This window comes from Pistacia vera, unplaced genomic scaffold, assembly GCF_008641045.1.
Source record: "Pistacia vera cultivar Batoury unplaced genomic scaffold, PisVer_v2 Contig655, whole genome shotgun sequence".
Taxonomy (NCBI): Eukaryota; Viridiplantae; Streptophyta; class Magnoliopsida; order Sapindales; family Anacardiaceae; genus Pistacia; species Pistacia vera.
In genome coordinates this window covers 144,646-168,323 of record NW_022196507.1, presented here as the reverse complement: position 1 = coordinate 168,323, position 23,678 = coordinate 144,646, and the positions used below count along the sequence as shown (strand labels likewise).

At 39.3% G+C, this 23,678-nt stretch overlaps 1 protein-coding gene and 2 pseudogenes across 1 annotated transcript; all 3 read right to left on the bottom strand.

The window, feature by feature from the left end:
• Positions 1 to 1,387: 1,387 nt before the first annotated feature.
• Positions 1,388 to 9,040, bottom strand: LOC116111987 (annotated as a pseudogene).
• Positions 9,041 to 11,341: 2,301 nt separating this feature from the next.
• Positions 11,342 to 12,085, bottom strand: LOC116111945 (annotated as a pseudogene).
• Positions 12,086 to 13,064: 979 nt separating this feature from the next.
• On the bottom strand, positions 13,065 to 23,649 carry LOC116111986 (protein NRT1/ PTR FAMILY 2.8-like). The gene is given in 7 exon segments (XM_031398160.1): positions 13,065 to 14,256; positions 14,898 to 15,103; positions 15,349 to 15,504; positions 21,459 to 21,704; positions 22,009 to 22,229; positions 22,704 to 22,864; positions 23,384 to 23,649. Coding segments are annotated over 7 exon segments (2,448 nt in total).
• Between the last annotated feature and the right edge of the window lie 29 nt (positions 23,650 to 23,678).

Here is a 23,678-nt window from a genome sequence, read left to right as displayed (position 1 = left end):
TTCGTGTATAACCGCTGTATGATTTCTTTAAGTTATTAATTCTTTTTTGGGTTTGAGCTTAGAAATATGAATCATTATAAAACTAGGTTTAGTCTTTTAAACCTAGTATATAAACATATTTTTCTCTTGTTATGAGTGTGATAGCAATCATAGGGTAATTCATTCATTGTAAATGAAAGAGGTGAAGAAATATTGTAATAATATTGATTCAGTTGAACGTAGCCTATATTGGGTGAACCAAGGGTAAATCGCACGTATTATTTTCTCTCTTTACTTTCTGTGATTTGTTTGTATGTTATATTGGTTTAGTATTTGTCTTTATTTCATTCACACCCTGCATGATCTGACAAAAACCAAGAGCACCTTATGTAAAACTGATAGAGAAGTAGACTTATACATGAGTACGTTTGCAACATCTATCTAATCTACAGTTGAAATAATTTCGATCAATTTTCCATATGTTGAAATTCATCCACGTCACCGACTCAAATATTAAACATAAAAAAAAATTTCAGCCTACGCGAAAAAAAAAAAAAAATTTCTGGTTTGCCTCTTATTGTCGTCATGATAAACTTTTAATTATGATCAAGCTTCTTGTTGATGATATGGGTGATTATGGATCAGCTTCAAGATCAGATACTTACACCATATATGAATGTATGTATAGAGTGATAAAACTGATAACAAGTTTACTAAGATAATTGTTGAATGTTTACGAATAAGACACTTGAGTTCCTTGCATGCAAGAACAGTGCAGAGGAATAAATTTGAAAAATCAACTTAATAAGTACTGTATTAATATAAATAAGTGAGAACAATTTGCATTCATAACTGTTATATATGAAGTTAAAAACTTAAATTATAAACCACAATAATTCGATGATTGTGCACTGTTAGAACTCTCACGACTATTCAACAGCCTGTCAATTAAACCAAATAAATTTGAGCTTAAAACGAGGACTTGCTCATTGTACGTTTATAATTAACTTTGATAAGAACTTCCTTGCTGTGTTATATGGTGAGGAAAATTGGTNACTCGTTCAACTTAATAATGCATAATATGGTAAAAATCAGTTTTAACATTAATAACCTCTATGTTTTTGTTTTTGTGGCTACCAGTAATCAAAAACCAGCAATTTTAATTCTTTCTTCTTTTTCGTCTGATTTTATAATAATTTCTTTTTCCTCTTTTCTATGATGACCTTATACTGTCAAACATAATCAAAATTGTTCTTTTCTGGAATATAAGCATTCTTTTATTTACTTCATATGCTACATCTGAAAATGCTTTAAGCTGATCTTACATGATAAACTGTGTATCCTAATCATGAAAGCACAAAAATATACTCCAGCTAGAAAAGGGAAGATGTTTACAGCTGAAGTGCCATTAGTGATTGCTTGGACTGGGGACTTCAGATTCAGTTTCACATTCCAACAGGGTCCGGACTACTGAATCCATCGTTGGTCTCTTGTTTCGATCTTCCTCCACACAGGATATACCAATTTTAACCAATGCTGCAACCTGTTTCCCACTAAACTTTCCATTCAATGTTGGATCCACCATGTCCTCTATCCATGTGTTCTCTCCACATTGAATTTTCCTTTTCACCAATCTGGTGTATCTTGTCAGCTTCGATTCCTGCTCCTCACCATCCTCTACCACCCAATTTGAAAGCCTAATTCCTTTCACCATCTCTAGAATCACAACTCCAAAACTGTAAACATCAACTTTGGCAGTAATAGGATGATTCAGAGCCCACTCTGGAGCCATGTAACCTTTCGTTCCTCGAATCTGAGAGAATTCAGAACCATAGCTGCCCCTTTGAGACAACTTAGCCAGCCCAAAATCTGCAATCTTGGGCTCAAATTCACTGTCCAAAAGAATATTTTCAGGCTTCACGTCACAATGAATAACCCATTCCAGGCACTCGTGGTGAAGATAAGCTAAACCCTTGGCTGTCCCCAAGGCAACTTTGAACCTTTCTTTCCATCCCAGAAAACCTGGTGAGAATATGTGCTTGTCCAGTGATTGATTTTCCACATACTCATAGACTAAGAGTCTATGTCTGCCTTCTGAACAGTACCCCCACATTCTCACTAGGTTCATGTGATAGATTGTTCCAATTATACTCACTTCTGCCCAAAACACTTCTGTTGAACGTTGATGCATGGCTGGAAATGCAGCAGTTTAGTTAAAGTTTTTTGAATGTGTGTTGGCGGCAAAACCTGAACTGAAGTCTGCCAGGGGTGTATTTGATATGCTGCATGTTTAGCTCATTTTGTAAAAGTGTGATACGCATTACAGATTGTAAGGGATGTTCTGATGCAGTAGTTGTTAGTTGATATTAAGTGTGTGGCTTAGGATTAATTTAAGTTATTAAATGTCTGCAAAGTAGGTATAAGTCAGTGTAAAACTTTGCTTTATTAGCTGTAATGAAAACACATTTTGAAATGTAGAAAACGCAACTCTCTTCATTCAATTTAGCTCTTTTTCTTTTCTTTGTTAAACTCCAATGCATAAACAACAACATGGTATCAGAGCTTCGTTGATTCCAACCAAAAAAAAACTAAACATTTCTTCTCCAAAACAACTCATCCAGCTCTCCGTGAAACTGCATTGCATCAGGCCTAGTTTTTCTTGAAAAAATGACTACTCCAAGAACTTCCCTTCTACCTCCTGTGTTCAACGGTGAACACTACTATATTTGGTAAGTCAAAATGAAGGCTTACCTGAGGGGCCAAAGACTCTAGCAGTATGTAAAGGAAGAGAGACAACCCCCTCAGCTGGGACCAAATCCCACTCTCAATCAAATTCGAATGCATGAAGAGGAAGCATCAAAGGCTCCAAGAGCCCTGTCCCACATCCACTCAACTGTCACAGACCTTGTTTTCACAAGGATTATGGCATGCAAAACAGCCAAGGAATCATGGGACAAGTTGAGAGAAGAGTTCATGGGAAGTAACACTACAAGAAACATGCAGGTTCTGAATTCGAGAAGGGAGTTTGAATCTTTAAGAATGCAGGAGGCTGAGAAAGTGAAAGAATATGTTGATAGGTTGATGAACATCGTCAACAAAATCAGATTACTCGGAGTGGAGATGTTAGACAATAGAATAGTGGACAAGGTAATGGTGAGCTTTTCGGAAAGGTTTGAAGCCAAAATCTCATCCTTGGAGGACTCAAAGGACCTGATTTAGATCACATTGACTGAGCTGGTCCATGCTCTGTAGGCATAAGAGCAAAGAAGGCTCCTAAGGCTAGAGAAGGCAAATGAAGGGACAATGTTAGCAACCTATAAGGGCAAGACTGGACAAGGGAACTGCAGGAAGTTTGCTGGAGAAAAAAGAGGAAAAGAAAGGGCTAATAACCAGTGGAACAAAACTGGTGGGATGAAGAGGTTTCTTGCCTGTTCTCATTGCAAAAGAAAGGGACATGCAGAGCACAAATGCTGGTTCAGACCTGGTATACAGTGTAGGGTCTGCAAGCAGTTTGGCCATGTTGAAAGAGTGTGCAAAAACAAGGGAGAGCAATCCCAATAGCAAGCTCAAACAGCTGATGAACAACAGCCAGTGCAGGAGACAGAACAACTGTTTGTGGCCTCATCAAATCTGGTCCAAACCTGTGATGATACATGGCTAATTGACAGTGGGTGCACACATCACATGACAGCAGACTTGAGCTACTTTGTGAATATAGATCACTCTCATTGATCAAAGATTAAAGTTGGGAATGGAGAGTGTGTGGAAGTAAGAGGCAAGGGAGATGTTGCAATCCAAACTCCAAAAGGTACAAAGCTAATCTCAAATGTACTTTATGCACCTAATATAAGTCAAAGTCTTTTGAGTGTGGGACAAATGTTGGAAAGGAATTATACACTGCATTTTCAAAAACAATCCTGCATTATTCAACACAATAAGGGTAATGAGATTTTGAGAGTAAAAATGGTAGGGAAAAGCTTTCCAATAATGTGGAAAGTTACACCACACACAGCATGCAATGTTAGAGAGGATGAAACTAAAATGTGGCACAAGAGATTAGGCCATGTACACTATAGAAATTTGAGTGAAATGCAGTCTAAAAATCTAGTCCAGAATCTGCCTATTGTTGAGCAGCCGAGAGGTGTCTGCAAAGTGTGTCAACTAGGCAAGATGAGTAGGAAACCATTCCCAGTGAACCAAGCTTGGAAAGCCTCTGAAAAACTCCAGCTTATTCACTCGGATGTATATGGCCCCATGCAAACCTTATCACTCAATGGGAGCAAGTACTTTGTATTGTTCATAGATGATTGGTCTAGGATGGGGTGGATTTACTTCCTAAAACAGAAAAATGAGGTGGCTGGAACATTCAGAAAATTCAAACTAGAATTAGAAAATTTGACAAAAAAATCCATCAAAACCTTGAGAAGTGATAATGGCACTGAATACACTTCTCAAGAGTTTGAAAAAATCTGCATTGAAGATGGAATAAGACATGAATTCAGCAGCCCATACACTCCACAACAGAATAGAGTTTGTGAGAGGAGCAACAAGACAGTCATGGAAATAGCAAAATGCTTAATGGCTGAGAAAAAACTTCCCAAACCATTTTGGGCAGAAGCAGCAAACACAAGTGTCTACCTACTCAATAGAATTCCCACCAAAGCCTTAAAAAACTAAACATCTTTTGAAGCTTAGACTGGAGTCAGACCAGCAGTGGATGAACTGAAGATTTTTGGAAGCCTTTGCTACGTCCTAGTGCCACCTACAAAGAGGACTAAGCTGGAGGATAGGGTTGTGACTAGAATATTTATTGGCTACAGTAGCCAATCCAAGGCCTACAAGATTTATATTTCTGACTCTAGAAAAGTGGTGGTGTCCTAAGATGTTAAGGTTGATGAGAGAGGAGTCTGGAACTGGGAAAAGTGTAGAGCTGATGTAGATAAACAACCTCAACTGAGTGAGGTTCAACCTGATCAAATTGAAGAAGATTCAGGGGAGGAATCAGAAGAAGAAGTTGCTGTTAGTGGAACCAAAACACTTATTGGTGTGTATGACAGGTGCAACTTAGCACAAATGGAACCTACAAGTTATTTAGAGGCTGCACAATCAGAATCCTGGAGGAGTGCCATGAAGGAGGAGCTTGCCATGATTGAAAAAAACCAAATCTGGAAGCTGGTGGACAGACTAGAAAACAGAAAAGTTATTCAGGTGAAATGGATTTTCAAAAAAAATCTAAATCCAGATGGGTGAATTCTGAAGCATAAGGCCAGGCTTGTAGTTAAGGGATTTGCTTAGCAGTATGGAGTGGATTTCCTGGAGACATTTGCTCCTGTTGCACGACATGACACCATTAGGCTGCTACTTACAGTGGCTGCTCAATTCTCCTGGAAAGTATACCAAATGGATGTAAAATCTGCCTTCTTGAATGGCTGGTTGAATGAGGAAATCTACATTGAAAAACCTGAAGGGTATGTGATCCAAGGACAAGAGGGAAAGGTGTATTTGCTGAGGAAGGCCTTGTATGGCCTAAAACAGGCTCAAAGGGCTTGGTACAGCAGGATTAATGACCACCTGCTGAACTTGGATTTTGTTAGGAGTCCAAATGAACACACTCTATACATTAGAGAAGCTGAAGATGACTTGATGATCATTTCATTGTATGTGGATGATTTTCTAGTAATTGGAAGCAATCAAACTCAAGTGGATGAATTCAAGAAATCCATGCAAAGTGAGTTTGAAATGACTGACTTGGGTGGAATGTCTTACTTTCTTGGAATGGAGATTGATCAACAAGTGGATGGGATCTTTGTGAATAAAAAAAGGTATGCAAGTGAAGTTTTGAAAAAGTTCTACATGGAAAACTACAAACCAGTAAATCTACCTTTTGGTTCCAAACTTAAAGCTGTCAAAGGATGAGGATGGTGAGAAGGTTGATGAAGGATTGTACAGGAATTTAATAGGGTGTCTGCTGTATTTGACAGCAACCAGGCCATATTTGATGTATGCAACCAGTTTACTGTCCAGGTTTATGAGTAAACCAACTAAAACACACTTCAAAACAGCAAAAAGGGTGTTGAGGTATGTAAAAGGAAGCACTGATTATGGGGTGTGGTTCAAGAGATCAGAAGACTTCAGTTTAGTTGGTTATTTGGATAGCGATTGGGCTGGTTCGATAGATGATATGAGGAGCACTTTAGGATTTGCATTTTTCCTGAATCATGGTGCTATCTGCTGGCTTTCCAGGAAGCAGGAAACCGTGGCCCAATCCACAGCTGAAGCAAAGTATATATCAGCTGCTGCAGTTGTGAATCAAGCCATTTGGTTGAGAAAAGTCCTTGATGATTTGAAGCTGAAATAGAACAAACTACTGCCATCATGTGTGACAATCAATCTGTAGTAGCTATGGCCAAGAATCTTGTGCAACATGGACGTACAAAGCACATAAAAATAAAGTTCCATGCAGTGAGAGAGGCTGAGCAAAATGGTGAAGTGAAACTGGTGCATTGCAGGAATGAATTGCAAGTGGCTGACATTATGACCAAAGCTGTCTCCAAAGCCAAGTTTGAAGAATTTAGATTCAGACTTGGTGTTTCCAGCCAACCATCAAGGAGGAGTGTTGAACGTTGATGCATGGCTGGAAATGCAGCAGTTTAGTTAAAGATTTTTGAAGTGTGTTGGTGGCAAAACCTGAACTAAAGTCTGCCAGGGGTGTATTTGATATGCTGCATGTTTAGCTCATTTTGTAAAAGTGTGATACGCATTCCAGATTGTAAGGGATGTTCTGATGCAGTAGTTGTTAGTTGATATTAAGTGTGTGGCTTAGGATTAATTTAAGTTATTATATGTCCGCAAAGTAGGTATAAGTCAGTGTAAAACTTTGCTTTATTAGCTGTAATGAAAACACATTTTGAAATGTAGAAAACGCAACTCTCTTCATTCAGTTCAGCTCTTTTTCTTTTCTTTGTTAAACTCCAATGCATAAACAACAACAACTTCTTCTCCTTGATACAAATCTCCTAGTCTCTTGACAACCACCACCCTTTCATCTCCCAAAACACCCTTAAACACAGCCCCGGAACCTCCTCTACCAATCTCTTCTTTGAAATTTTTCGTTGCCTTCTTGAGTTCAACATAACTGAATCTCTTGAACTGAGTTGACAGTGCACGATATCCGTCTTCTAGTAAAGATGGCACACCATTTCTTCTATAAAGGAGCCACCAACCTAATAGAAGGAAGATAACTTCAATTGCACCAATAGCTAATGCAAACCAGTACATATAAATCCATCTCACTCTCTTGAAAGTATTGTCATACATGGAAGGTGATCCCATCATAATTATAGATTCTTGACATACAGGACTGCTGCCATTGAGACTATCGGGTTCTGATGCCTCAACACTGACTGGAAACTTCAAATATATGCTGCCTGGAAATGTTGGAGAACGGTAGCCATTGAAAAGTGCACTTTTTGTGTAACAAAGCCCTTCCTTGTTCAGCCTATAGCTAAATGCTTCACACTGGCAATCATCCAAGCATGATTTCTTGCAAGATTCCATTGATGTAGCTGTACTGTAATTGAGATCAAACCCATAGAAATCTACTTTTTGAACCGCGATAAATTTTAGTTGCTGTAAGTTTGAACAAGTTTTGTTGAACTTAGGCTTACAACCTTTGTTCCAATTATCCGGTTCAGTTACCTCATAGCCTAGAGGGCATGAGCACTTAGGCTCTGGTGTAGATACACAAATCCCATTTCTACCACAAATCCCATGAACTTTACATTGCTCCATAATAGCTTGCCATGAAATCATCCATGATCTTGTCAAATTGTTGAGGCTATAAAGCCTGAGATTCCTATCATAATCCACAGTTAGCCTTCTTTTGATCCCAAAGCCCATATCAAAAGCTCTAAATTGCCACATGTCACTTGATAAGAAACTGCCTGTTTCATCTAAAAAAGCTATTCTACTACTGTTATACGATGTTCTTCCATTTATCCACACATTATAATCAGGATTAGGCCAATACACCCTTGAAATATCGGGTCCATCATACATCAATCTCAATACATTATCATTATCAAAATAACACATAAAATACCCAGAAGCATAATTTCCTTTACCTAATCTGGAAATCACTTGTGTGCTCTTAAAGAAGTGTATCGGTAGGATAATCAAAGCTTTGCCATAGAATTTTACCATCTGCATTCGTTAAAAGAACATTTCCAGTAGCCAAAAGCTCTGTTCTCAAAGCACCAGTAGAGGTAGTGTTAGTCATCCAAATTACCGAATCATCAACATCGGTTAGCACCATGGCACAATTTCGCCGAAAAATAATTTTTGAGCCCTGCCTATTGACTGGTCTGTCACGGTTAGCCATCCAAACAACAGTTCTTTCTTTAGAATTGGTGAACCAGATTGAGAACCAATAAGCATTTTGACCAAGGCCATAAAACCCATAGGTGAAAGTTTTGTTTAGGGATGATAACACGTCTGAAGCATCTTCAACTGATAGTGAAGAGCCTCAACGCAACAAGTTTTGGCTTTTCGAAGTATTGAAAGACAAGAGTAAGGAAAAGAGAACAATAAAAAAAGTGGGAAATTTGGGAAATGGCAAGGATTGAACCCCATGCTTGTAGAAAAAGATGTTATGGGAGGAACGGAGTACAGGCTTTATGCGGCTCTCTTTCTTTGATGTTGTTTGAAAGTTTTAACTTTCCATCAAAAGTTTGACGGAAAGATCAATTTAATTTACAAAAAGAGTATTAACTAGTGTTTGAAATTAACTTGCATAAAAGCAAATGTTATAGTGTAAGGTATAGCATTAGGGAACCTTTGAGGTACAGTACTGCCAGCCAGTGGGGAGGCGTCTCAAAGGAAACCTTCTACATTAGACAACTGGACTTGTATCACTTGTCTACGTCTCTTTCTTTGGTGTAAATTTGAGACTTTAGTTGGCGGGCGGTGGACTTCTCGTCTGGTTTAGGAAATTTTTTTTAGGAAGTTTAAAACTTAACAAAATACCCTCGGCCACCCAAGGCAACTGGCGACTACTGGCCATTTCCACCAGCCACCACTGACAATCGTTGGAACAGTGCATGACCAGTCAGACATGGCTGACCGTGCATTGATTTGGCAGAAAACAGTCATATCCATTCTGACGGTTTTCAGCCTTCAATCTAGTAAAAAATAGCCAGATCCATGCATGGCTGGCTAGATCCAATCGGTCACGTGCTATTTTAATGACTGTTGGCAGTGGTGGCCAACGGTTGACAGTAGTCTTGGGTGGTTGGGGATATTTTTGGTATTATTTGTGTAAATAGAGAGAGTATTTATGTCCAAAAAATTAATATATAAGGTTATAGAAGTCATTTCGCATATTTGAGCTAATTGTTATTTAATAGACATATAAGAGCATGTGTCCAAAATGTTTATTAATTAAGGGTAGAATTGGTATGAATAGTGGGTTACCTGATAATAAAAAAAATAACACATTTTTTAGACGGTAATCGAATTACCCCCTATATTACCTACAATAATCAAATATTAGTATTAACGATTACTAGAATCTTTCATTACTTGACACCCAAATGTGATAATTGTTAGATTCAAAGATAGATTACCGATGTCATTTTTTATGACCCTGAACCAAATGCTATGATAGTAAAAACTTAATGAACCCACTCAAGTTTCAATGTCCCACCCATAACCCAATTGAGAATAATAGCCGCCCTTAATATTTAGTACATACTGGAATTCTAAAGCTATTGATACTATTAAAAAAAAACTGAATTAGATAAAACGAACTTATGCCTGTTGGAAACTATGTATATATATATGTAATTGTTGTGTGTGTATATAAGTGTAAGGCTGTACTGTTGAATTTTTAAGAAATAGAAATCGAAAATTGCATATATTTAAAACATGGTATCTGCAATCTGGCCACGCGATCAAAGAGCTAAAGATCAGCGATCTGAAGCTGAAGATCAAGACGATCTGACCAAGCGATTGGAGAACTCTGACGCTTATGATCTGGCCACGCGATCTAAGAACTCTGACACATGCGATCTGCAATTTGGCCACGCGATTGGAGAACTCTAACTCATGCGATCTGGCCATGTGATCGGAGAACTCTGACGCGTGCGATCTGGCCACGTGATTGGAGAACTCTGACGCGTGCAATCTGGCCACACGATCAGAGAACTCTGACTCTGCGATTTGGCCACGCCATCGGGGAGCTTGCACGCAGGTTTGAGACCTGCATGGGCCACCAAACTGTTGATGCTTGATTTTGGACACCAACGACTCGCATGTGTAAAGTGCTAAGAGAATCTTAGAAATTACATGTGATGGATCCATGAGATTTGAATATAGTGCTGAGATTATATATGTTGTAGAAACATAAATAATAGACTGACAAAAGAAGTTTTTATAGTGGTTCGGATGCTTAAAGCAACTCTTATACTGTTATTTTATTATTCTCTGACTATTTCTATGATATTGCCCATAAGACATACTAAGATGAAGAAATACTTTGCTTACAGTGAGAAATAATGAAGCTCAAATCTACGCCTAGCTCTCATATGCCGAACCTCTCTTTTCGTGAAGAGATGTGCTCAATGATGACCCCTTTTAGATCAATATAATGAATGCTTTTGCAAGTTGCCCTGACATGTAGGGACCATTCCTTAATTCTTATCTTTTTATTTCGATAAAGTTGGGACAAGTGTGCGCTCCTCATCCACTCATAGACAAAACTTGAATTTGATGGGTTGGTGACAGCCGTATCCCTTGTCTTGGGGCGACGTGACAACTTCTAGATGTTACAAAGCCTTTCTGAACTCTGATTGGTTCGTGCTGATATCAATGCGATTTTTTAGGCACAATAGTTACTATAAATGATCGTTTCTCATTTGGTTAGCATTCAATATCTTGAAAAATAGCCTTAGCATCTCAGAAAAGCCATTAAAAAGAGGGAAAACTGAAAGAAATTTGAAGAATTCATTTCTCTGATAAAACTGTGATAAAATACACAAAGGAATTTCAAGTCCTAAAGACAAATATGTTGGACTAAACCCTAAATAGAACTCAATATCAACATACTCAACTACATTATACTCCATACTTCTAATCTCAACAAAAATGTCCAAAAATTGAAATCCCAAAAGAGCTACTTGGAAAAATTCTTTACCAAGATTACCCTCCCTAATAAACCCAAAATTCCTGATAAAGAATTCTACCACTAAAATGCTAGGAAAACGCAGCGTTTTCAAGATCCAGAAAACCTTAATTTTCTATTCCCCAAATTAACCAAAAAACCAACCAAACAGTAAAGAAGCCATAAATAAAAGCCCTTCTCTAATCACCTTGATCTAAGCAAGAACACACTGAACTCTTGACCCGGGTACTCATCTAGGTTAATCAAATGAAACAACTCCGAGTCAGCACTTCCAATCGCGTGCTCATAATTCGCCCTCATGTACATGATCTCCTCCGCTTCTGAACCTGAAGACCCGAACCCGGCTGGAATAACACCCGTACCAACAGTCATGGACTCCATTGTCTTTAACATCAAACGATTATGCCCGCTCGCTTTTCTCCAAACCGCAAAACCCACCTTCCGCCCATTACAGTACATTATCCAAACCGGTACAGATCTGAGTGGGCAAGAACAGAGTTCGGGTTGGGCGCACTCGAGAGCAATCCGTACAAGTCCGCGACGCATTTCTTTGACGAGCTGGTGAGTGGGAATGGAGAGTTCGAGGAGAAGAAAGGGTTTTGTAGATTGACGTTAGTGTTGAACACAGAACCAGACATGGCCACGTCATTGACCGAAGATGGTACCGATTACCATGGACTTGGAGGGGCGAGAGGAGGCAATTGGAAGAGAGGTGACACTATCTTTGGGAGAGGTTGATTCTTGATCTTGGTTTGTGTTTTCATCTTCTTGATTAGTATTGGTGGTGGTGGAGGGTTCGTTGAGGTCGTCTCTTAAGGAGGTGCTGAATCGTTTCTTGAGAGGAGTTGTTTGCGCGGTGGAGGAAGTGGTGGAGGTGGGGAAGTGACAAGGGAGAAAGAATCGACGGAGAGCGTCGATCTTAGTCATTGCTATGGGTTGCTGAAGGCAGAGAATCAAGATTGAAGCTTGGAGAGTTGTAGCTCGATCTGGTTTTTTGAGGGTTTAAGAAAAATATAAAGGCGGGAAAAAGTGAATGTAGCCGTTAAGGTTCTTTCTTGTTTGGATTGGCAGGGGATAACTTCTCAGAGAGTGACACGTGTACAACCCAACTGTTGTCTAGTTTGTCTAGGGGGCACCCTGTTAATTACTTAATTAAGCTTGGATTATTAACTAAACTACTCTGATCAAAATTTAAGTCTCCAATTGTGGATTAAAACTAAAGAAAAAATTATTTTTCTAATATTAAAAGTACTATAACTATATTTTATTTACATTAATAATTAATTTATATATCACACAATAATTTTTCGTATTGAAAAAGACAATTAATAATATTTTGTATAAAATGTTAACATTTCTTATGTTAATAAAAAAATAACACAAAACATAATACCAACATAATCAAGTCAATATAACACAAGAGGAAGGAGGAAAATTTACCGTCACTTTATTTTCTTCTCAGTTCTCACACATAAGCTAGCAAATACATTGATTTATGCACGAGTTAAATCCTAATATCAATTAAATTAGAACTCTTAAGCAAGTGCTCATGGCGGTGTAATGCTGCGTTAATCATCTACAAAGATAAGTCTTGGTTCGGACATCCTATTTTGAAAAAAAAAAAAAAAAAAAAACTAGAACTCCTAACACTAATTAAATAAATCAAATACTAATATTATCTATCTATATAGATAACTCTGGTCTATAATAGAATAGACTAACAACATAAAAATACTAATAAAATTTATATGCTTAATTTAATTTGCAACAAGAACTCTAAATAAAGAAAGAAGTGTAATAACATGAGAGCGAAATTGTGTAAGTCTATGACAATGTACAACATGTCTGAGAGATGAAGAAGAAGAAGAAGAACTTAAATTATTGATGTGGAACTTGAACATTAAAGTTAAACAGATTCAACAGTCTCCTGCTTTTCCTCCGTTTTGGAATTGAGATCTTTTTCTTTCGACAAAAAACGGTATGTGAAGACATTGAAATATATAAGATTTAATACTTCAATGCCTGCAATAAAGAAATAGAAATACTCCAGGGTATCTTTGTTAAGATCAGTGCCACCAAGCCATGGAGCAGCTCCATTTTTCCCGGTTATTCCATGAATCACATTAACTAGAAGGGAGTTCAAATAACTTGCAATTGATAAGCTCAGAAAGAATATTGCTCCGGAAACAGTCCTCATTGATTCTGGCAATTTTGTAGTTAAAAATTCCATTAAGGCCACCGCGGCAAAGGCTTCTGTCAAACCTGAGAAGCAAAATTGTGGCACCAGTGCTAAAATACTCAGAGATGACTTAAATGACTTTTGTTCTAAAGCCAAGATCCTACGCTTCTTTTCAATAAAACCAGCTACCAATAAGCTGAGACTTGCCATCACAATACCAGTGTTAATTCTTTCTCTCATTGTCATTCTTCTTTTCTTTCCTGTCATTTTACGAGACAGAGGTACAATAATACGTTCATAAATGAATATCCATGATGAGAGTGAAAGCATTGATACTAGGCCCATCCAACCAGGTGGCATATTGAAACCCCCAATTATTGTATTAGTCTGAATTGCTTGAAGCATTCCAGTTGTGTTATTTTGGTCCATGGCTATGAAACAAATGATTCCTGCTACCCAAACTGGAAACATTCCTACCAACATTTTCAGTTGTTCCACTTGTAGCACGCTACATAACTTCCATTCATTCTTGGCCTTGCCTTGGTCATCCAATTCTCTTGGATTAAGTATCACAACAGCCTTGTCAAGGCACAAGAATCTATCACTGTGTGGAATATTTGTTGTCTCTGAGTCTGATGCGGGCAAAGGAGGATCGTAAAGGGAGGTTTTTGAAACTGAAGCAACAGTTACTCTGCGCTTCCTAAAAGCGGCTGTGATCACTTTTGCCATGTCAATAAAAACACTTCCTTGAGGCTCCTTGAGAATGTAAGTATGGTAGCCGATCAAGAAAATGATTATAGAGAGAAGAAAACAGCCGGTTGGTATGGCAAAGGAAAGAATCCAACTGACATTAGTCTGAATGTATGTTAGGGCCAAAAATTGTCTTGAGCTCGACGAGGCCCAATAATGAAATAAACATGTCACGGCCCAAGGCCTCAACCTAATCCCGATTGGGCCTACGCTTAAAATCACCTTGCGACCTACCCACTCTATGAGTTGGGCTATCCTATAAGTTAAGCTAAACCGGGTTTCAGCCTATTAGCCTGCAACAGTCTATAAAAAGGAAATCAGAATCACATTATATTTCCTCTTCTACTAAGATTTCAAATCTTACTCAAACTATTAAACTTGATCTGATAAGGTCAAGAAATCATATCTCTTTCATGATAGAGATTATCTCCCAAAATAGGACTTAGTGTCCTACTAAGATTCTAAATCTTATTTAAACTATTAAACTTAATCTGATAAGGTCAAGAAATTATATCTCTTTCATGATAGGGATTATCTCCCAAAATAGGACTTAGTGTCCTACTAAGATTCTAAATCTTACTTAAACTATTAAACTTAATCTGATAAGGTCAAGAAATCATATCTCTTTCATGATAGGAATTATCTCCCAAAATAGAACTTAGTGTCCTACTAAGATTCCAAATCTTATTTAAACTATTAAACTTAATCTGATAAGGTCAAAAAATAATATCTCTTTTATGATAGGAATTATCTCTCAAAATAGAACTTAGTGTCCTACTAAGATTCTAAATCTTATTTAAACTATTAAATTTAATCTGATAAGTTCAAGAAATCAAATTGCTCAGCCCAAAGGCAATGTTGCAGGGTCTAATGCCTCCCGATCCAATGGCTAGTAATGCAAGAGCCGCAAAGAGGATGCCCAGTTGCCAGTTCTCAGACTTTTGGCATTGACTTCCATTGCAGGGTGGCGGTCTAAAGTGAGGTATGCATGCCGTCAGGGTCATAACTCCCATACCCTATCAAAATAAATCTCAGATTCTTAATATACGCATTCTTGTTCCAAGGTTCAAAGTAGAATTCTAAATTTCTAATGGATTATAATCAACAAAAGATATATATTTACGTTAATACATCCACAGGCATGTGATGGCTATTTAATTCCACCACCTAACAAATTTAAGAGAAATTAATTGAACATTAAAGAATAATGATGACGTTCCAGATCTTATTAAATTTGATATTATGGCATGAATATTTGTACCAGAAAAGAGGATATGGAGCCGAAGAGGAGGGTGCGGAACCTGCCCAGGTATGTATCAGAAATCAAAGCACCTGGTATAGCTGCCAAATTAGAGGTTCCAGACCAAATACTAACCACATTAACCAAAAGTATACCATCCTTATTATATTTGGCATGCTACATCATGTATTCATGTGGTCATCCCACGTGTGAAAGATATTTTTCACGGGCTGAGACATCTATACCCTCTAGGGTTCTACTAACTTGCGCACGGTGTACACGAATGACGGAAGTGGGTGCTGCACACCGTGCGTAGTTTGATAATAAACGCAGGCTTCCTTCTTGGAAGAACAGTCAGCAGGTCAGCTCAATACATTAGCAATTAGATTAGTCAAAAGGTCAACATTTGATTCTGAATTGTTCTCTAAATTTGATGCTGTATTGCTACAAAAGGCCATTAGCAAGTTGCTGGTGTCACTGTCGAACACGTAAGTAAAGAATTAGTTGCCTTATCCACGGATTTACATCTCCAGATCGACCCTGTTCGATCCACGAATTTACACCTTCGATTGACCCTGCCAGATCCACAGATTTACATCTTCGATCGACCATGCTAGATCCACGGATTTACACCTTCGGATTGACCCTGCTCAATCCACGGATCTACACCTTCGGATTGGCCCCGTCTGATCCAGGATTTACACCTTCGTTGACCCCCTCGATCCATTGATTTGCACCTTTGATCGGCCTTGCCCGATCCTAAAGCTACACATTCAGTCAGCCAGACTGGTTGAAAGGTTCTTACACCTCAAATCGACAAGTCATCACCCAATCCACACAACGATCCATCCGACCTAAGGGCTGCTATCACTAATCCGCTGAGTCTACACTCATTCGATTAAATCTACTCTCTAAGCTAAATACTCTTTAACTTAGAGAGTGGAAGGCTAACATCTGATAAGGTCAAGAAATCATATTTCTTTCTTGATAGGGATTATCTCCCAAAAAAGAGGACTCAATGTCCTACTAGGATTCCAGCCCCTTGGGTTCACTATAAAAACAGAGGTTTGCCCTCTCATTAGGCATGCAATCTCCCATAGTCAATCTACACTACTCAAAACCATCTATTTGCTCCTAAAGTTCTTGCTCCCAAGAACCTAACGCCTCCGCCGTAGTCCTAACTTCCAACAAGACTCCTGGTAATTCTTCATCTCCTTAATTCTTATCAAATAATCTCTTTCAGCCTCGCTGACTTGAGTATCGGAGTGCCTACGACAAACACCACCCCGGTGTTTGTTATAAGCTTCACGCTTGTCTTTTCATTTGTGCAGGTTTAGCAGATTGTCAGTGGCCTCAACCTCACGGGATCATACCCTATTTTCATGACAATGGATTTTTTGCATCTACAGTTTGGCGCCCATCGTGGGGCCCTGACAATCATCTGCCAACGACAACTTATAACATGGGAGGCGACACGAAACTCCTTTTGACTGACAATGTTAATCAGAAAATCCCATCAAGATAAGAATTTTTTTTTTCTTTATTTTTCTTCGTTTGTTTTATCTATTCACATGCCATATTATATCTATTCGGCATATCGTAATTTATTTTATATTATATCCATTCAGCGGGTAGTATAAGACTTTGAAGCTCATATTATTGTTCTCAATTAATAATAGCTTCATATTATTGTTCTAAATTAATAATAGAATAATAATGTGTCAAAGTTTAAAGTGGTGTTCCTAAACCACTTGATTCATTGACTTTGCTTCAACAATCTCTCTTCTCTAATCCTCTGTTCAGATAAGGCAATAGCTTCTGTCTCTAACCTCTCTACACGCGCCTTTTCACTTCAATCATCAAACCACCAGGTGGTCCGCCACCGTCATCAGAGCTTTGCAATGCATTACCCGCCACAAAACCAGTCAATTTGTTCATTCAAGAAGATGCCGCAATACTTTAGCATCTCCAGGACCTCCGCTCCATTAGAAGGTAACTCAAACTCAACCAGCCTTGATCCAATCCCAATTCAACTTCACGGATATTTGCCACCACTTTGAAACCCAAACCCAAACCCCGTCCATCTGTTCTCCTAAAATCGCATTAACAGCTTCTCTAATCACACAGTGAAATCCTAAAAACATAGCAGTAATCCTCTCAAAACACCTAAAGTCATCTACTAAACACGAAGAGAAACCCCCCAAACAAAACCTGCTTAAGTGACGCCACCCCACTCTCACCTAATCTCCTTACCCCACCGTATTCCAAAACTCCAAACTCGAATCATCGCCCCTTCCCAACCAATACATGTCAACTCAAACCACCTCACATCACAATCTCTAGCACACATGTCACAAAAGCCCTCACGCTCCCAATTGTCTGCAAACTTTCCACTCCCCACTGCAACTCAGCACCACTAAACAACACGAGTAGTCCACTCAATGATATTTGGGTCTGCACATACGATATTAAAGTGCCTATTCGGATCAGCCCAAAAGTGAATCACGTGCCCACTCAACTTCAACTGGTTCAGCTCCGACATAAAAAGTAACACCCATCTCTCCACTCGGCCCAGCAAGCATGGGTGGTAGCACTTGAAGGGGAAATGTATGTGTCATTGTCTCCTTTTAACTACCAATCTATTTGGTTAAATCTTTCTCTATTTAGCTCATTACTTAAATACATGCAGCCCATTTTTCCATTTAGCTCACTCTTTATTCATTCCATAACACATGCACATCATGCATATTAACTCTCTATTCGACTATTTGCTTAAAACATGCATGCCATGCATGTCACTGCTCCAGCTTCAATCGAATGTTTTTAACTACAAAGTCGGTCACGCTGACTGGGCCACATAACCCTCAAAGGTTTCAACTACAAGTCGATCACGCCGACTCGACTGCAAGCTCCATACAAGCCCCATTTGGCATACACCATCGGATCGACCCTGTCCGATTCACAGATTTACACCATCGGATCGGCCCTGCCCGATCCATGGATCTATGCTTTCAGATCAGCCCTGCCCGATCCATGGATGTACACCTTCGGATCGGCCCTGCCCGATCCACGGATGTACACCTTCGGATCGGCCCTGCCCGATCCACTGATGTACACCTTCGGATTGATCCTGCTCGATCCACGGATCTATACCTTCGGATCGACCCTGCTCGATCCACGGATTTACACCTTCGGATTGACCCTGCTCCATCCACGGATCTACACCTTCGGATCGGCCCTGTCCGATCCACAGATTTACACCTTCGGATCGACCCTACTCGATCCACGACACACCTTCAGATCGACCCTGCTCAATCCACGGATTTACACCTTCGGATTGACCCTGCTTAATCCACGGATCTACACCTTTGGATCAGCCTTGCCCGATCCACGGATTTACACCTTCGGATCGACCCTATTCAATCCATAGATTTACACCTTCGAATTGACCCTGCCTGATCCACGGATTTACATCTTCAGATCGACCCTGTTCGATCCACGAATTTACACCTTCGAATTGACCCTGCCAGATCCACAGATTTACATCTTCGGATCGACCATGCTAGATCCACGGATTTACACCTTCGGATTGACCCTGCTCAATCCACGGATCTACACCTTCGGATTGGCCCCGTCTGATCCACGGATTTACACCTTCGGATTGACCCCGCTCGATCCATTGATTTGCACCTTTGATCGGCCTTGCCCGATCCATAAAGCTACACATTCAGTCAGCCAGACTGGTTGAAAGGTTCTTACACCTCAAATCGACAAGTCATCGACCCAATCCACACAACGATCCATCCGACCTAAGGAGCTGCTATCACTAATCCGCTGAGTCTACACTCATTCGATTAAATCTACTCTCTAAGCTAAATACTCTTTAACTTAGAGAGTGGAAGGCTAACTGTTAGGGCCAAAAATCGTCTTGGGCTTAACGAGGCCCAATAACGAAATAAACATGTCACGGCCCAAGGCCTCAACCCAATCCCGATTGGGCTTACGCTTAAAATCACCTTGCGACCTACCCATTCTATGAGTTGGGATATCCTATAAGTTAAGCTAAACTGAGTTTCAGCCCATTAGCCTGCAACAGTCTATAAATAGGAAATCAGAATCTCATTCTATTTCCTCTTCTACTAAGATTTCAAATCCTACTCAAACTATTAAACTTGATCTGATAAGGTCAATAAATCATATCTCTTTCATGATAGAGATTATCTCCCAAAATAGGACTTAGTGTCCTACTAAGATTCTAAATCTTACTTAAACTATTAAACTTAATCTGATAAGGTCAAGAAATCATATCTCTTTCATGATAGGAATTATCTCCCAAATAGACTTAGTGTCCACTAAGATTCCAAATCTTATTTAAACTATTAACTTAATCTGATAAGGTCAAAAAATAATATCTCTTTTATGATGGAATTATCTCTCAAAATAGAACTTAGTGTCCTACTAAGTCTAAATCTTATTTAAACTATTAAATTTAATCTGATAAGTTCAAGAAATCAAATTGCTCAGCCCAAGGAATGTTGCAGGGTCTATGCCTCCCGATCCAATGGCTAGTATGCAAGAGCCGCAAAGAGGATGCCATTGCCAGTTCTCAGACTTTTGGGCATTGACTTCCATTGCAGGGTGGCGGTCTAAAGTGAGGTATGCTGCCGTCAGGGTCATAACTCCCATACCCTATCAAAAATCTCAGATTCTTAATATACGCATTCTTGTTCCAGGTTCAAAGTAGAATTCTAAATTTCTAATGGATTATAATCACAAAAGATTATATTTACGTTATACATCCACAGGCATGTGATGGCTATTAATTCCACCACCTAACAATTTAAGAGAAATTATTGAACATTAAAGATAATGATGACGTTCCAGATCTTATTAATTTGATATTATGGCATGAATATTTGTACCAGAAAGAGATTGGAGCCGAAGAGGAGGGTGCGGAACCTGCCCAGGTATGTATCAGAAATCAAAGCACCTGGTATAGCTCCAAATTAGAGGTTCAGACCAAATACTAACCACATTAACCAAAAGTATACCATCCTTATTATATTTGGCATGCTACATCATGTATTCATGTGGTCATCCCACGTGTGAAAGATTTTTTCACGGGCTGAGACATCTATACCCTCTAGGTTCTACTACTTGCGCACGGTGTACACGAATGACGGAAGTGGGTGCTGCACCGTGCGTAGTTTGATAATAAACGCAGGCTTCCTTCTTGGAAGAACAGTCAGCAGGTCAGCTCAATACATTAATGATTAGTCAAAGGTCAACATTTGATTCTGAATTGTTCTCTAAATTTGATGCTGTATTGCTACAAAAGCCATTAGCAAGTTGCTGGTGTCACTGTCGAACACGTAGTAAAGAATTAGTCTTTAAGATCAAGTTTGATCATTATTTATAATAAGTAGACCACAACATTTTTTATCGTCTTTTGAAAACTACATGTTTTGTAGCAGCAATTTTATATTTGCAAGTTGCTGTGGTGAGTAAAGATTTTGTTGTTTTGTTCTTTCTGATGATGAAGAACAATTTCATTAGTTAGATACAGAAAAATTGAATCCATTGCTGCTTTGATAATCAACTGGAGAAATCATATGGTGAGCTTATACATATCAATGATCATCAGGGATTCAACATATATGTTTATAGTTATAAATAAGTTTGAGTTGATTACACCCAAGAAGTGTTTTTCAACCATTTGTAATGAGATTGCTGTTCTGATGTATTTACAAAACTACATTGTTGTGGTTCATGCGAAGAAGATTTTGCTGGAAGAGAGTTTTTTCTGTTATGAAATTAAGAGATTGAACTCTACAATGGGAATTGTAAGACCATGCTTAATGAAGAAGAATAGTAATGATCTTTACAGCTTCATGTTGGTATTACATTTATTGATTACATATTTTCCTGAGGACACTGGAAATCTTAAGCCTGGAATTCTAGAATTCACATTCCTCTTCTCATCTGGGTTTGACTCTCATATGCTCAAGAGCTCCACAACTTTGCTCATTGGAGGCCTCGAATGACGATCTTCTGCTGCACACAGCAGAGCAACTTCTATCATTCTATCAATCTTCTCCTCGTAGGATTCTTTTTCAGTCTGGATCAATTACTTTCCTTAGCCCTTCTGGTGTCATGTGCTGTTTAGTCGCCCATTGTACCAAATTATTGCACTCGTCGTAAGGATTAGCTGATTGAAAACCGGGGCTGTCTTTCCACTCAATAGCTCCAACAGGACAACACCATAGCTGTACACATCTGCTTTTGCATCTAATTTGGTTCATCATCCATTCTGGAGCCAAGTATCCTCTCGTGCCACGCACCTTGGAAAACCTTGTGTCATGCCGGTCTTTGAACAGCTTTGACAGACCAAAGTCGGCCACTTTAGGTTCAAGATGATCATCCACCGTATATTTTGAGGTTTCACATCACAGTGGAGCACCCACTCTAGGCACTCTTCATGTAGATGACAAACCCCTTGCATTTCCTACTGCAACGTTGTATCTTGGTTCCAGTCTAATTTGCTGGCTGAATCACTGAATAAGATTTTATCCAGTGAACCATTTTCCACATACTCATAAACCACCAACTTGTGCTCATTCTCAGCACAAAATCCCCACAGTTTCACCAATTCCTGTGATTGATCTTCCCTATGATGCTCACCTCCGCCCAAAATTCAGCATCTCCTTGCAAACACCTCCCAGTCTCTTCACGGCTATAACTCTTCGTCTTCCAGAACTCCTTGTAAACTGTCCCAAAGCCCCCAGTTCCTATCCTCTTGCTTGAATTCTTTGTTGCCCTTTCCAGTTCCGCATAAGTGAACGTTTGAAGCCCATGGCTAGTACAGTGATCCCATATTGGCCAATTCCTCATGTATGTGCTTCCTGAAGACATACCACCATGCCAAACCAATGCAAATTATTTCAATGACTGCGAAGGCACTCACGAGGCATCAAATATTTGATGTACGATTTCTTGCTGGTTTTTCCTCCCTCAGCATCATTACCTCCAAAAAAGGAGTTTCATTTGAACAGTTCAGGTCATTTGTCCCCACCTTCCTCACTCCAGAGAAGAGATTACTGTTCCTCTAGAATCTTTATATGCATATTTTGGGCTTTACTCGTTACACGAAAGCCATTTCGGAAATACGTTTCGGATAACAGCTGCCTTGCCCATCTGTCGAATATCCAAACCCTTGCATGTGCAATCACTTAGACACCGATTCCTGCATTCTTCAAGGAAATGTGAGCTAGCATAGGTAACCAAGTCATTTCCATAGAAATCTGTTTTTTAAGCAGCATGAAATCCAAATTAGTTGGATCACAAGTCAGATTAAACGAAGGAAGCAACCCTTGGACCAGTCTGAAGGATCATTTCTGTTGAAACCATCAGGGCAAATGCAAGTTGATTGCGGGCTGTAAACGCAAATACCATTTTCACCGCACAACCCATGAACATGGCAATATAAAGGTCAACGGGATCCATGAGATTTTCCATAGCCCGTGTTGAATCATCTAAACTATACAATCTCAAAATTCCATCATAATCTAATGTTAGCGCCTCTTTGGACCGACTCCATAATCAGCTGCTTTGAATACAAAATTATCACTTGATTCAAATGTCCAAATCATTTAGATTGCTTTTCTGGTGCTATTATAAGGTGTTCTGCCACTCTCAAATACGGTCACCTTTGTACTTGGCCAGTAGACACTTGACAATGAGACCATTGAAGAGTGAGATTCAAAACATTATTATCACGAATTTCATATTATAAACTCCCGATAAGTATGTGCCTCGACTTCTCATAGAGACCAAGGTTGGGTTCTTGGTAAATGGCTGAGATGGAAGGATGTGTCCGTGGGGATTTCAAACTCTCCCAGATGATCCCCTTGGTTGTTGTTGACCAGCACCAAATTTCCTGTTTCAAGAAGCCGAGCTTCGACACCTGCACTTGTTAATGTGTCAGTTGACCATACTACTGATTCATCTTCATCAGTCAAGACCAGATTCCCATTTCCGGAGGGTTAACCTGGAATACCTTCCATTACTGGCTTGTCTCTGTTGGCCATCCAAACCACGGTCTTGTTGACAGAGTTGAGTGAACCATATTGCAAAACAATATGCATTAGTGCCAACCTCGTAAAATCCACCAGAGAATGTCCCCTTTGGTGAAGCCAGGAAATCATTCTCTTTTGCAACAGCCAAGGAGCTTCCGCGGCTTAAACTTGGCAACCCCTGTGACCACGCTTGAGCCCAGGCCACTGATATTAATATCAAGAGAATGAAAAAATCAAGAAATCTCATTGTGGGGGGTTTTGCAAAAGATTAACTCT